At 46.6% G+C, this 16,129-nt stretch overlaps 1 protein-coding gene across 1 annotated transcript in view; it reads left to right on the top strand.

Moving 5' to 3' along the window:
* The window catches only part of CCDC85C (coiled-coil domain containing 85C), a 107,096-nt gene that overhangs the window by 82,493 nt on the left and 8,474 nt on the right, over window positions 1-16,129 (top strand). The window contains exon 4 of the mRNA XM_005149541.3: window positions 14,132-14,227. Within this exon, the coding sequence (XP_005149598.1) occupies window positions 14,132-14,227 (96 nt within the window). The remainder of the gene's footprint in view (window positions 1-14,131; window positions 14,228-16,129) is intronic.

Genomic DNA, 16,129 nt, shown 5'->3' on the forward strand with positions numbered 1-16,129 from the left:
GCCCCTGGAAATACTGATCTTTGCCTGAGTTTGGACCATCAGCTTCCCAGCACAGGTTTTTTGGTTAGCTAATGGTCACTGTTGTACATCTTTTAAAGCAAGGGTGAGCCTTGTTATACCTGCAGCTCCTTCTTTGTCAGTGCTTTGTATGCCTGCTGTCAAAAAGCTGGTCATGAATGAAGCAGAATATGGTTTGTCAAGTGCCTGGCAGCGCATGCTCGGGGTTGCTTTAGCAATAAGGTTCTTAGGATTTTAATTGCAAGTTTTTCTGTATCACAAATGAGGTTTATTTTTCCTGAGGTATGCCTGCATTGCTTCTTCTCAAACAACAGAATAATCTCGATTAAAACCTCTTGCAAAAGTTGGATACTGTGCTGCTGTGCCAGGGCTCCTCCTGCACTGGTGTGCCAGGCATGGCTGAGAAGGCTGAGGTGTGCCAGACAGCTGTCCTCCAGGTGTTTTCATGACTGCCAGAGACACTGCATCTGCTTGGTGACATTGTTTTCCAGGCTGCAGGGAAAGCATGGATACAGTCAGGGAGCCCTGCTGTGAGTGGGCTGCGAGGATTGTGAACGTGAGCAGCAGCCTGATGGCAGCACAGACAGGGGACTTCCCTGCCATCCCATGTCTTCTGCTCTGTGCACAGGACACTGGTCAGCAGAGCTGTAGGTGCTGCAGGACTAGTTTTGTGTTGGCTGCTTGCTTGGGTAAAAGCTATTCTGTAGATTTAGTGTGCCTCTTAGAGCTATAAAACAGGGGGCAATAACAATTTAGGAAAGCATGCATAAATAAAACTGCTGTGAAAGCAGACCCCCTTTCTACCCCTGCTGACCTGCAGGATGGATGGAGATCATTCAGCCGAAAGAAATGGACAAAACCATGCAAATGCTATGGAAGACTGTGGCTGAATATGCCATTTTCTAACTTTGTGCCCCATATATAAAGTCAAGAGACTTTGTAGGGAGGACAGAGAGAAATGAGTCTCAAGGTGTTTGGCTTTGACAGTGCTTTAGAGTTCTGGGGATTTTGCTTCACTTCCCTTGTGCTTGGGCTTCTGATCCCCAGCTTGGTTCCAGGCACAGTTTTATATTCATCTTGTGGGTCAGGCTGGGATACAGCCAGCAGCTTCCTGCAGAGGAGCTGTGCCAGGGCTGTAGCTGGCAGGGGACTTTTCTACCTGGCCCCCGCAGCTCACCAAGGATGGTGGCAGATGGTGCTACCCGCTGGAGCCCTTCCCAGCCACTTGTCCCTGCTTTTCCTCCTTCCTCAAGGAAGAGGTGGCACCTGGCATTTACGGAGAGGTCCAGGTGCTGTCTGACATTCACCTTCATCTATCACCCTGTGTTCTGCCTTTGTTGCGGGAAGAGGATAGATTAAAGCAACCAGCTCTGGATCCAAATCCACATCATCTGGAATACTTACATAGCCATTTGTCTACCTATTCCTACCAAAATCCCTTTGGTTTGTGACTTTACATGATGTATTGTTTTTGTGATGAAGAACAGCAATAACAAATTCATGCAGATGTCTTTGAATGCCTGAGGCATGTCCCAAAAAGTGGACACTAAGATATACCGGACTTTCTCTGCAGCCTTGGTTTTTTGACAGCAGGCATGAGGTTGTGAGAAATCATTCCTCTTTGTTTTGTGCCTGCACAGGCTTCACACATGTGAGTGATGGACAATTGGTGTCGGCTCCGAAGGGTCTCATCATTGTTGCTGCCAGTGCAGCTTTTTGGGGAAGATCCTCAGCACATCCCTCTCTGTCACACAAGTTACATGCAAGCACCACTCCAGCTCTCTTATGGCCCTGATGTACCTCAGTTAATGAAACAATTTGTATCTAGTGGATCCTGGATCCTGGACACCAGTACACGCTCAAGACATATAATCAAAAGACACTGAGTTACAGTCTGTGCACTGTTTAATGTGTGCATCATGCAGATAGAGGATTATAGATTTGTTCTGTGGGTCTGCAATGGTTATCCAGTCCCAGGGGATTAGTTCTGACCTACAGGCCCCTGGCCATTGCAGGGAAAGGTGTGACATGCATGTTTGTTAGCTTGAACTTTTGCAGCCCTGGGAACTACATCTCGTGGTGTAGTAGAAGCTCCCCATGTTGTTTGGAAAGTGAGGGTGATTCCCTTGGTCTTAGCCCCTTAGTGAGGCATGAGAGGAGGTGGCAACAAGCAGCTCCCTGTGGGACCTGTGATTCCCCTTGGATAAGCAGGGCAGGCTCCAGGGCAAACAGATCGGGCCAGCTTGTTCTTTCCTATAGCCGGCAGCCTCCAGACATGTAATGGTTACTTGAGAAGATGAATGCTGTAACTCTGAACATGTCCCCTTCCTTCTTCTTCCCCGGACTTTATATGCTGAGCATGACACCACATGGTACAGAGCATCTCTTGGGTCGGTTGGGGTCAGCTCTCCTGGCTGTGTCCCCTCCCAGCTCCTTGTACACACCCAGCCACTGGCTGGTGGGGGGGTGTGAGGAGCAGACCTTGACTCTGTGTAAGCACTGCTCAGCAATAATTAAAACACCCCTGTGTTACCAACACTGTTTCCAGCACAAATGCAAAACACAGCCCCATACTAGGTACTGTGGAGAAAATGAACTCTGACCCAGCCAAAACCAGCATGCTGGGTGTCAGCAATGGAAATGGTCCCAAAGCTTCCTTAGAGGACTTACGCTTCCAGCTGCTGTTTGCCAGGCTGTTGCTATGTCTTCGGTACTTTGTTTCTCTACAGTAGCTGGAACAGGTATTTTTCACCCATGTTGCATTTATGTGTTACCTCCAGTGCATGTGTTTCCTTTGTGGCCGCTCCATGTGGATGTGGCAACACTTGGGAGGAGTTACTGTACTCTGCCCTCTGATTTACCACAGAAAGCTGTCGGAGGACTAACAGGTCAGATGCGTGTGTGGCTGGAGTGCATAGAGAAGGTGATGCTCAGTCTGTCCTGGAGACTATGAGATCAGAGCTGCTCTGGAGTTTGACAGTGCCAGATTGGAGTTACCAGTTTCTCATTTTGTTTGTTGTCATTGTCCAAGGAATCTGGATTACCCAGTCATATGGTCTCACCTGGTTAGTGAAATTACATTTCAGTAACACTGAGGGGTTGAAGGCGAATAACGTTGGGTTTAGGTAATTGCTACCGGAGGAGAAGAGGAGCCCTGCTGGTGCAGTACTGTGAATCAGTAGGAACATATGTTCCTTCTTTTCACCTCTCCATGCCTCAGTATTTCCCTCGGAGGAACTGGGTGGGAAATCACTCATTCCATAGCATGTTTTTCAGGCAGTTCTTTACTCTTAAGCTAAATGTCACCGAGTGCTCCAGGATCCTCCAGGGGTGGACACTAAGAGGTGGTGTTTAATATTTTGGAGCAGTATAGTGTTGCTGGGGAGTTCACTTATTTCTCTGTGGGCTTTCTACAGCTTCATTTTAATGATGAGTGAAGACTGGAAGGTGGAGTTGTTCACACTCAGTGTCAGCTCTTGCACTCTCACTCTCTGTAAAGCCACCCAACACAGTACTTAACCTTTGGTCACATGTAATGATTGCTGAGTTACTATTCTGATGTGGGGAGAATGCATGGGGTGAAATGAAAGTCCCCATCCACAGCACTAATCCTTTATTTTGTTACTAATAGTCATGTTTCAGCAATTCAGTTTTCTGAGATGTAAATTGGCTACTGAATTCTGGAGCATGAGATCCCTGTAGCACAGTTAGGGCATGTTCCAGAGCTTGCATCTCTGTCTCTTCCATGCTCCCTTTGGCCTCTTCTTGGGTGCTCTGGCTGCCTACCTAGACACATGGTCTCTGCAGACTTCCACATTCCTGACTGCTGCTTCAGGCATGTCTCAGTGCCCAGGCATGGGAAAGTGGCCTGAGGGCAGCTCATGTTCCTGTGAATGGAGGTACCTTCACCTTGAGAAGCTTATGAGCCAGCTGCCTGGGGAAGCCATTTATCCACATTGGCATAAAACACCATTCAGCCAGCTGTTACTACAGTCAGAGCTAGCCTGGTTGGCTTAGACTTTAAATTTACTAGCAGCCTTCATGTGACTTATAATAGGAATCCTCCTGCCTTTGGTGGGAGTAACTGTAGAGGTTTGTAATGGAAACAATAAGATTAGCGTGGATGGAGTGTGAATGGAAAAGTGTGTGAAAACACCAGGAGGAATAGTACTAGAGCAAGGGATGCGGGGATGGCCTGTGCTGATGACCAAAGACACAACTGACAGCAAGCAAATGGGTAAACACAGCAGGATGTGTGGTTTGTGTCAGGACCAAGGGGTCTGTACTGTGATAAGGCCATAGCACAGATGGCTCATCACTAGAAGACCTATTCCCTGATAACAGGAGGAAGGTTACACTGTGATGCACCATGTGCTTCCTGTCATTCCAAGAGGAAGTCTTAGATAAGGTGCCCAAAATGAAGGAGAAGCAACAGGCAGCAGTTTTCCATGGGTTTATGGTGGGTGAGTAAAGCAAGACGCTGAGATAAGGATCAGCCTGTAATAGCCATTGATTCTTAAAGCATGTGAAAAATGTGTCCAAACCCCAGTTCTTTGCTACCAATGAGGAGGGATGCCAGAGCTGTTATTAGGATTTGCTGGTGTGTGTCCCTTGTTCTCTGTGTCACACACAGTAACCCTGACCACACCACATGGACATCTACCTTTTGGTGAATGTGGAAGCATGAGTTTGTAGGTGTGTGGGTGAGTGACATGTTAGAGAAATAAGTGTTAGGTTAAAAGAAATATCACCTTCCCCTTAAGTTTTTGTACTGAGTTTGTGCTGTGGTAGTTTTCTGTGTGACTCCTTGCTGAGGAGTAGGAGCTCCCAGGGGTGCGCTGGTGGGTGCAGGAGGACATATCTGTGAGTGCTGTAGGTGGAGGATAGGGACATGTACTCATCTGGGGTCCAGAGCTGGGGGTCTGCACCTGCAGATGTGCCCTGTGAGGTGATGGTGCCTGTGCTCAGCCTTTGTGTACATCCCTGGGGACTGCAAGAAGTATTTCCAGAGAAAGGTGAGATTTCCATTAGGGTATTCAAAGCCACATCTCTCAGGAGTCTGATTTAGACTACAGCCCAGGCTGGGAAGAGACAATTCTGTTTTTCTCCCTAAATGTACCCCAAACCCAGCAAGGTCCAGAGGAAAACATGAAGAAGAAGGACAAGTGTGGTTATGTAGCAGAGAGCACCCAACTGAGGCCTGCCAAGTCCCTGACTTCCTGGCACTGCCTCTTCTTGTGTTTTTCTGCAGTGCCTGTTTCATGCAGGAGGCAAGGCCTGGGAGATGGCTCTGGCTGCCTGGCTGCAGCACCAACTTCTTGGGCTCCTTCCCTTGATTCCCATCATGCTGTCATAACCAGTTGTGTTTCACAGCTCTGCCTTGTAGAGATACTTGGGAAAAGTATATTCCATTTTGCCAGATGGCATGCATACTATTATAAAAACAAACCCAAATGTTTGTGGTCTGTAGGTGTAAAGGAAAGCCATTAGATGGGGTGGGAAGGGATGATAGGAGCGTCCTTGGCTGATGCATTGGCTGTCTCCTGAGCAGAGCAGTGGTGAGGGGGGTGGTATGAGGACATGTAGTAACTAAATCCCAGCCCCAGTGACAGTCTGGTCTCTTCCTGTTGACTGGAAAGACAGTGGTCTCCATCCTCTTTCATACAAGGCCTAAGGCAGAAGAAAACACAAAAAGGTGACTTGATGTCTCTCCCTCAGCTCCCTGCAGAAGAAGGACCAAGCTGGCCCCTGCATCAGCCTTGTGTTGGCAAGGAGATGTGGCTGTAGCTCAAGCCTGGTCTCAGATCTCACTGGGGGGCCCAGAACAAGTCTGCTAGTCGCTTAATCAGGCTGCCTGGGAGTTAAATCTGTTCTTCTCAGGAAGGAGAACTGTGTCGTCTCCTTATAGCCAACCTGACTTTTAAAATCCAGTTTGAAATAGCCAGAAACCACTATTTCCGTCGTGGTGCCCAGGACATGCACCCAGAAGAGCCAGGGGAACGATCATTGGTGCCCTTGCAGAGTCACCTGGGGACCTCAGTGTGACCCCAAAGTGTCCCTGCACAGCACAGGGACCCTTCCACTGCCAGCATGAAGCAGCCCCAGCACCTGAGTGCAGGGATTCCCAGGCTGCCTGGTGCCTGTGTTATCCCTGGGACCACTCTGTACAGCTCCAGCATTGCATCGTGGCCTCTCAGTATGCCTTCAGCCCCTGCTGCACTCCCCCAGGCCCATCCTGTGCAGCACCCCAGAGGTCCCCCACCTTCTCACATCCACATGCCTCATCCCTGTGGCTGTCAGTTGAACTGAGCACTGCCAGCATGTGTCAGGGGATGACCCCAGGCCTGTTTCTCTCCTTCCAATGGTGACTGCCACAGTTCCTTTTTAGGCAGGAGGAGACAATGATTGAGGAGCACGGCAGAAGGCAGCTCCTTCCCCCCAGCGTCACTGATACCACCAGGATGCTATTAGGCAGACAAAGAGAGAAATTCAAGGCAGCCGTTTTTGCTGCTGCAGCAAGAGTGGCTGCGAAAGGAAAGTAAAATGAAAGGTTTGTTGGGATTTGCAGCCTGGGGTGTGCTATTGTGAAGCTTCAGAGTGTATTACCCACAGCTGAGAACAAGCTGATCTATTCTGGAAGGCAGCTGCCCTTCAGCAGCAGTTATTACAGTGCCTCTGAGGGGTGGGTGGTTTTTTCCCCCATGGCAGCCAACCAGCACAAAGTTTGGCAATACGAAGTTTGGGGATTTGATGAGCAAAAGAGGACTGACAAGCCGTATCCATAGTCTGCTCTTACAGGTGACTGCAGGAGGCCAGAAAAATTGGTCTGCTTTGAAGATCTGCTGTAGGTTCTCATGCTCGCTTGTTGCATGCATTTTTGTAGGGCTGGCAATAGGTCAGGGGAGAGATCGGGGCACAGCAGACCCTCCTTCTGTCCCAGACCTGGGAGGAGGTGATGGCCAGGGCAGCCAGGTAGCAAAGGGGACCGGGAGGGGCAACACACAGATGTGCAGCTATCACCCCCTGTTTGCGTGCATCCTGCACCCATCCAGAGGCTTTCACCTGGGCCAACCCCAAATGAAATATGCTTCAAAATCAGGAAAGTCTTAAAAATACCCACTTTTTCCTTCTGAAATCAGATGTGCTTGATGTTCCTTTATTAAGAGAACTAGCACCTCTCAGAATACACACGCTGAGAGTGCCCCTGTGAGTCGGTCAGAGTTAGTGCATTTTGTCTGTGCGTACAGCACGGGCTCATTGTGTCTGTCAGACTTCTTGTCTGCTTCTACCAAGTAGTTATGGGCTGAAACTGCTCTGAATATGTCATGTGTATAATAGTGTCACAATGCAAGGGGGCAGCTGAAGCTGTCGGTGGGGCTTTTTAACAGGTCTGGAGCTGTGGTGCTGAGAACAGACACCCTTCCTGTCTGTAAATGAGATCCAGCTGCAGACAATGTCCTGACTTTGTTTATTCTTTCTTGGGCAGTCCCTGAAATCTTCCCTTTCCTTTGGTGCCCCAGCACAGCCCATACAGCCAGCACTGTGTCGTGCCTGCCAGGGAGAAGAGCTATTCTGTTGTTGGATATCTGTGATGTTTATGCTCAGAAAGCAATGAAGCAGTTGTTTCTTTATTAATTAAAATGGCCATGTAGACCTTAAATAGGTACCCATGAACGCAGCAGAGGCCATGAAGATGCGGGAGGTTGTGTCTGAGCCATACAGACAGGCTCTGCCTGGCTCCGGTGTGGACCCAGCGGTTAATGCATGGATTTGAATGTTTACGTGAGCAGCTGCTCTCTATGATTAAAGGCTGCAAATTAAGTAATGCCAAAGGAGATTAGCATCTGCAGTAAAGTCCCTTGATTTGATAGGGAAGATGCTAATACAGAGTACTGATGGCTCCTGCACTCACTCCTGCCGATGGCCAGGACTCATGTCGTGGTGGGAAGTTGGTGTGTGTCTGCAGGATCCCCCACGTGTTCCTTCTCCCGTGCCTGGTGGCAGTGTGTCAAGCGCTCGCAGCTGCGAGGCAGCCTGCTGTGACTTTGGGAACACAGGGCTGAAGAGCCATGTGAGTGCGCAAGAGGGGAGCGGGTGGTTTGTTTTGAGTGGGATGCTGGCAGGCTTTCTGCACAGTAGGCGCAGAGTAACAATAGCCAAGTGTCAGCATCGGTTTGGATCATCTGCCAGGCAGACTGGACACATAAGGGTTTTGCGTACTCCCCAGCTCTGTCGAGGGTGCCCCTTGCTCAGGCATGAGAGGTCTGGCATCACCTGCAGCAGGGTGTCAAAAAGCCGGTGTTTTGCACAGTGTGGATTCCAGAGGAGCCAGTGCTCATTGCTTCTTTGTGCATCTGGGAAATCTTGCAGCCAGCAAGGAGCCCTGGGGCTGCTGCCAGGGTCCCTTCAGCTAGCCTTGTCCTATGGGGCCGTGAGACCCTTTCAGGAGCAACGTGTGGTGACAGTGGCAGAGCTGCCATGGGCATGAGAAGATGCATCAAGGAGTGAAGGCGCTTCGAAGGAAGAGGGGGTGAAATGTCAGCCCAGAGCCATGTCACGCTTCAGTGCTGTTCAGCTCTGTCGCTTTGTTTCAGCCATTAACCCCCCTGCAGCTGCAAGGCAGAGGAGAATGGGAAACCTGGCCCAGGTTGCAAAACAGTGAGAGGTGTGACGTGCCTTTTGTGGGGCCCAGGGGAGTTCTCAGGCTGGTGGCAATGGGAGGTATTTCTGTGTGTGTCATCTCCAGGGATGCTGCTCATCTCTGTGTGATGGCACATTTTGCTTTCTGAATGGGCAGACTCTGTGAGCCTGGAGCTTGCCCTCGCTGCTGCCTGTGCCACCTTTCTGATGGGGACACCATGCTTTAGGGCTTCAGCGTGTTCCCTGTGAGGGTTTAGGGATGCTTCTTCCATGCCAGAGTGGCCCCATGCCACAGTCAGGTTTTGCTCCTGGTTTTCCTTCTCTGCCCCTCAGTACCTCCTCTGGTTGGAGCTGCTCCAGGAGCTTTATAAACTTGGAAGCCACAAGAACCATTCATAAAGCCAAAATGTGCTGGGCCCCCATTCTGCCAGCATGCCAGGGCAGGGGTTTGCAGTCAGACATGGCACCTTTCCACATTACTGCACAGCTCTGCCACCCATTTTCCACATGGCTGTCAGTATGTACTGCCTCCTGCTTGTCCATTAATTTAATTGTTCCTAATTTACATAGCGGTGTTGGCACTTTTATGTATTTAAAACACCTGGATGTTGACAAGGTGCTAAGGAAGGGCCCAAGTATAATTCAAACCTGGGTAAGCAGGCTGCAGACAAAACCACTGTGAGATAAATAGATGTGCTTCAAAATTTCATTGTCTGACAGGACCTGCCTGTAATGTAATTTTCCTTGTTCTTTCTCAGCAATAAAAACTTCACAGTATCTGATATGACTCTATTTAGCTTTAATGTTGTCTGAGGAATGCCATTAGAAAAGTGTGGGTTATTTAATCAGGACTGAATCCTAAATGTCTGCTTGTTTTTGGAAATGGAAGACAAAAATTAATAGAAGAGAACGAGAAGATGTGAGGTTCAGAAGCATTAACGTTGGCTCATATGCTCTGTGTTGGTCTGAAGCATCCTTGGTGCCTGGGCTGTGGCTGTTAGGTGAAGTCAAATCAGCAAGATATTCTCCTCTGGGTTTTGAAACTTAGTCTTTTGCAGTCTTTCTGCAGATCACAAATAGCTTTCTCAGAGCTGAGGTAGGAAAGGATGTCATTAAAAGACAGAATATAATTGAGCAGAAAGAGATTGAAAACTGATGGCAGGACTAAGGTCTCATGTCTTTCCAGATCCCCGGAGGAATCAAGGAGAAATTGTTTATCACAATTTCTTTGTTCCTTGTTGAGATTTCCAACCCAAAACCTCTAAAAGAGCAGACACCTGTCATCCCCAGTTAGGCTCTTTTCTTCTTGGGTTCCAAAGCATTCCCACTGTTATTAAGAAATGTTCATATTTTAAGCCTTACTTTGCCTCTCTGGAGGTGTGTTATTATCAGGCGTTCCCAGCATGCCCTGTTACAGAAAGTACTATTAATTTTGTTCCTGCAAACATGTAGGAATAGGGTATTGCTGGTGGTACTTGTCAGCATGTGTGCTGGACCACATCCCATGCAACCAGAGAGAGCCAGCAAGGACTCATTAGGCAACTTGGTTTTAGACATTGGCAATGCCGTGTGTGGCTTGATACAGAGCAGCAGATGTTCTTCAGCACCTGCAGGCTGAGGCCTCTGTTCTTCATTTTTTGTGTCAGATTAAAAAGGATCATTGGCAGTATTCATGGTCTTTGGATTTTCTTTCCCATGTAAGTGCTGCTGCTTTGCTGATTGTCTGTGAGTTCTGAGCTGGAGCTGTGAGTGGGGATATCTTGATTTGATTTGTTTTCTGCTTTGGATTTGAGGTTGTCACCAGGTCAAGTATCATTAGTAATAGAGAACTGGGGGATTTATCCACTGTGCATAGCATATTGCTTCAAGGATGCGCTGCTATGAGAGACTGCAGAGTTTCTCTCTCCTTTCTTAGTCTGTTAATGAAACAGCTGGACTGTGAATCTCCTTACTCACTTGGAGATTGAATCACAAGCTCTGCAGGCTCTAGTGAGAGGTTTCTGGGAGGGTCTCAAGCAGAACTGGGCTTCTCTGGTGGACTTGTGGTTTGAGTATGCATGATATGGGGCTGGTGGGATGGGGACGGATGCTTAGTGGCATTGTAGCTGGCTGTGGATGAAACAGAAAGTGATATACGTTGCAGTTCTACCCAGCTGACCATTTGACACCACAACATAGATATACAGTTGTTTCCTTTTGAATGACGAGTTCCTTGTGTAAGTGCTGAGTTAAACATGCAAACTTCCAGTCTTGTCTCTGCTGCTGTTAACTTGGAGCAACTCTAAAGCTAGTTGGGCCAAAGAAAATAAAGAAACTTTGCATTTTGAAATTGCTTGACTACTCATTCTGCTGAGGTTCAGCCTCAGCAGAACTAGAAAAATGACCAAGTTTATTATGAATGTAGTGTCATCCTTTTGGTGACTTCTGAGCTGTCCTTGAGCACCATTCATTTATATAGTTACATGACACCTCAGCCACATGTCTGGGGATGAAGAGTGAGCTATCTCTGAGCTACCAAATGCCATGGAAACCAACAAGTGGAAAAGCCAGATGTGCATCTAATATAGAGAGTGCATATTTGACAAAACTAGGCAAGGAGAGGAAGTGGAGAGTGATACATGCCCCAAAACACACCGTGTTGCTTTTTGCCTGTATGGACAATTTCTGCTTCTTAGGATGTAACCAGATTAACCTTGCTATTATTGTCTGGCAGGGTGCTGAGTCAGTGTGTTCCCATGGCTGTGAAAATGTCAGCTATAGGGAATGGGAAGGGCATGGGTTTTTGCAGTGATGGAGGTCCTCAGAGTGGCTGAGTTAGAGCACTGGGGTGCAGCTGTGGTAATTCTTACCCACAGTTTCCAAATGCATCTATTTTAGGCATGAGAAGTCTCCTCCATATGTGTGGTTTCAGCTACTACCTTAACAATGACTTCCTGACATTTTGCCTGCCCTCCTGCCCCTCTTCCAATCTCCTGTCTCCTATCTCTGATTCCCCCTCCCTTGCATTTCATCTCAACTGGTTTCCTGCTGGGAAAATGTACATCCTCCTCTTTCTTCCCATTCCCTGACTTTTCTCCTCTGTTGGCAGTTTTCCAGTCCAGCAACCTTGACCTTATCTCCAGTTCCTTCCATTTCCTCTCCTTCAACTAACACTATTGGTGAACTCTGTCCATTTTTCTCTCCATCCTCCAAGGCTAGCCATGCATCCTGCTGGATATGTTGTCATTTCTTTCCTTGAAGCTCCTACAGCTATGTACAGCTCCCTCTTTTGTGGCCTCCTTTATGTATGCCTCCATACAGGAAGCTTCAATGTTTTTTGTGTTATACAATACATGCAAGTACATCACCATGTCTGCAGGAATACTTTTATCTTGTCGGTATGGTGATCTGTTAAGTATGATCATGCTCTTTAGAAAAAAAAATACCTCTAATTGTTCTGGTTTCATTTGCATTGTACAATGATTTTGAGAGTGATTATGATCATGGAAATGCTTTGTAGCTCATTAGTGACTTCAGTTCTGTGAGGAAAAGTTGCTGCTGCCTGTTGTATAGGAGACCTTGTGATCTACTCTCGTTTGGTCAGAAAACTCTATTTTGTCTATGTTGTCAACAGCCAGGTCTATCAGAATTCCTTTTACTTTGCCAGTTTACTCTCAATTCAGAAGAAATATTGGATGTTAGAACTTTGCTTGATATTTCCTGTGTTACTTCTAAAGAGGGCTGTAGGGAAGATCATTATCAAGTGTCATTCATGGCTACAAACTCCTGAGTATTCTGCTGTCAGTTCTCATGGTCTTGGCCATTTATGGAAAGAAGGCACCTTTCTTGCTGGAGCCAGATGAATTACACATGTATTGGTGTCTTTGACCTCTGTGGGAGGCTGATTCTGAAAGGACTCTGTTGCATTTACTAGCCCTGTGAGAAACTGGTAACCCATTTTTCAGTCTTAAGTCACAGCTATGCCCCAGTCCCTGGTCCCCAGCCTCTGCCTTTTCTATGTGACATTATGGACAGAATGGCTGAGGACATGTCCTCAAGTGGCCACAGCTCCAGCAAGCTGTAACCCTCTGCCAGCAAGTCCAGAACTATGCCCAGCCTGTGAGTGTCTCGGTCTCTGTGTGTTGTCAGTCTGTCACATCTCCTTGGAAAATTACTGTGGAATTACTAAGTCTTATTTTGCTTTTCTGAGATGCCTGACTCTCAGAAGGAAGTTCTTGTATCACCAGCATCTCAGTTGTGAGTATATGTCTGGTGGTCATGACAAGGGTTAAGCAAAGATCAGTGGCCTAGGCATGAATGACTCTAAACCTTTTGTACTATTTTTGTCTGTAGCCTAATGGATGGGCTCATCTTTTTCTTTAATGTATGCACACAAACACTTTTATTAGTAAAAAGGCCCCAACAACTTAAAACATTTGGAAAGATGTGAGGTGGTGAAGTGCCCCTCCGTTCGTCCTCCCTTCTGACACAACTAGCTTGCTGGCCTGGGCTTAGAAAGCAAAGTGATGAGATGAAGCGTAAAACATACTGTGTTTTCAAACGTGGAAAAGATGAGAAAGGAGTGCCTCGTGTTGTATGTGAAAGCATTCCTGTGATGGTGCTACATGCCGCTCTGCCATCCTAATTTGCTTTCAGAGGCTCAGTATAATCATTCTTTGTATTTCCTAAAGGATGTGAAGACTAAATAGCATTTGGTCAATGGTTTCATTGTTGATTTCTCCCAGTGCTACAAAGTAGTGCAAAAATATTAGGGACAGGCAGGGTGCATCTCACTGAATAAAGATATTGTGTCTCTCATAATCCAAGTCGGATGCATTTAGAAAGAGGGAAAGCCCTATGAAAAGTGCTTACAAGGCTGTTTGGACAGTGGAAATCTTTTGTAAAATGTAATTTCGGCATCTTTCCCAATGGGATCCTTCATGCAGGAGGACTGGCCAGCATTTTGGAAACAAACCCAGCCAACATTAGGTTTGGACATCTGCTTGTTTTAAGGTTGCTTTCACAATTTTCTCTGTAGCTGAAGATTGGTACTTGATGTCTATGTAAAAATGTTGCCAGAAAAGCAATGAAGTTACACCAACTGTTTCTTTCACAAATGCAGCTTCCTTAGTCCTTAGCAGTGACCGCTTTATGCTGGGAAATCATCTTGTTTGCTTTGCTCCCTTGGCTAGAAGGATGAGAACTGTTTGATCTTGTTTTTTTACAAAGTTATCCTAGGTGAGTGAAAAAGGTTTCTTGAATAAAGTTAGCTTTAAACTGGGGTGGTCTCCTACCTGAGTACATCTAGACTTAGTGCTAGTAGGCTTAAATGGCATTAAGTCAAGTGACTTGTGAGGAAGGGTAGTGGTGTCTTTTGCCTTTGCAGGTGGCTGATGGAATTTGAGAGAAGCTAACATTCAAATTTTCTGGATATTTTAGTCCTTGTTTAAACCACCCAAAAGGAATTAGAGCATATCTTCTCTTATTTCAACAGGGACCAGCTCGCATGACATCTGATCTTGCATCTTCTCCTGCAGCAGGATACATGCCTGTTGGTCAGAAGCCAGAGGCTGTTGTGCACGCTATGAAGGTAAGGGCGCTGCAGATCCCTGCACAGCCATGCAGTGTGGTGCAGTACAGTGTGGTGTGGTGCAGCTAATACTGAAGTGGCAGAACTAGACATGTCCTCCTCTCATGGAAACACAACAACTAGAAAGTTAGTGCTCAGGCAGATTGTTGGCAACCAGCACCTGTGTCATGGTGAATAATCATCACTTCAAATAGTTGTGGAGTTATGCGAGATCGGGAGTGACTATTTTCTGGGGTGGGAAACCTCCAACAAAAGCTGCTGATGTTGAAGGTGTTGGTTACCTTTGGTAGAAAGCTGTTGACCAGTCCTGTCTAAACTGGATCTTTGGGGTGACAGTGGTGGCCAAAATGCTGGTTTAATTTATAAGGAGCAGAAAAACTGCAGTTCCTCAATGTGCTTTATTATTGAAATCCTGCATCAGTCTTCAAAGGAGAAGAACTGCTTTTTATATAAATACACAGCAAACCATAGCATCATACCCATGTAGATCTGTGTATCATCAGTGGGGATTACAGTCAGGATCATTGGCAATAAAACCCATGGGACACTGCTAGCTGAATTAACTTGCACCATGGTTTCACAGCAGTTCTCAAGTGCTAGTGACCACCCTTTAGCAGGAAAAATGTGATACCCTGGTGTTGCATGTTTAACTAGCTAAGCAAGTTCCTTCTGAGTATATCAAGGACATAAAAGCACAAGTGCTTTAGCAAAAAGCATAAGGTGCTCTAGCAATGGCTGGAAAATCTCTAAGTAAATTAGGCTCTGGTTGGAATATACTGATATATAGATTTACAGAACATTGCAGATTCATGTGTTACCTTTGTTTTTCTGAGACTTTGTACTAATCCAGTTTTACTTGTGTTTAATAATCCAAGCCCTCATGCAGTCCAGAGTACTTTTGCTTTTGTCTTTTTCTTCCCCAGCTGTGGGGTTTGTACCTTTCTGCTCCTGCCCTTTGTTGCATTTGGTGTGGGGTGTTGGTGAGGTACAAAATTAAGCAAAGTTGATAATGTTTTTAAGTTACAAGATCAAATAGTTATAAATTGATTATGAACACATTCTGAGGGGAAATGGGGTTCTTGTTTGCCTTAGGGGTTATGTGACTGCATTTGTTAGTAAGGGAAGGAAACAAATGGTTTTAAGATGCGGTTTGGTAAGCTTATGGAAAGGACTGGAAAATCAGTGAAGAAGATTCTTGGAAACTGGAAAGTAAGTTTGGGGGGCCTGGCACAGTGATGCATATACAGGAGTTGAAGTGTTATGGCTGGTTGTTTGTGCATATTGTTGTTAATCCTCTATTTCAGAACTTTGTTGATTGCTAGGAAGGACTGGAGATAATTCTTCTCTGCAGTTTCATAATTTGCCCAGTGTGATACATTTTGTCTCTTTCCAAACCCCTGGAAGGCGCCATGACTAGAGTCAGGAAGCAGGTAACACAGCAGTCACATCTCATGGGCCATAAATGGTCTCACATGACATGTCCTGCTCGCACAATTAAGTTTAAGAATATTCTCACATTTGAAGTGAGGAGGAATTCTCCTGTAGGTCAGTATGGAAGGGAGGTGTTTAGTTTTCCATCCTGTGGCCCATTTCCAAGGGTCAGCTGGTAACTGAAAAGACAGAGGAAACTGGCCCTGCTCTTAATCTCTCCTCCTCCTTTCTTATGGCACAGTGATATTGTGGCTGTTGGTCTTCAGCTGCGGATCTTAAACTGGGTAGAAGATGATGTTTTTTGGCCATGGCAGGCTGTAACATATGGAATAGCTCTTCTCTGCACTCTGCAGAACTGGATAGCTTTTCCAGTGCCAGCCCCCTGCATGTGGGAAATTGGATGCAGCTTAGACCCTCATTGCCTGTGATACAGTTCATGACCTTCCCTTGAAGAGAGAGTAGAGAGTAGCC

Source organism: Melopsittacus undulatus, chromosome 4, assembly GCF_012275295.1.
Source record: "Melopsittacus undulatus isolate bMelUnd1 chromosome 4, bMelUnd1.mat.Z, whole genome shotgun sequence".
NCBI classification, from domain to species: domain Eukaryota; kingdom Metazoa; phylum Chordata; class Aves; order Psittaciformes; family Psittaculidae; genus Melopsittacus; species Melopsittacus undulatus.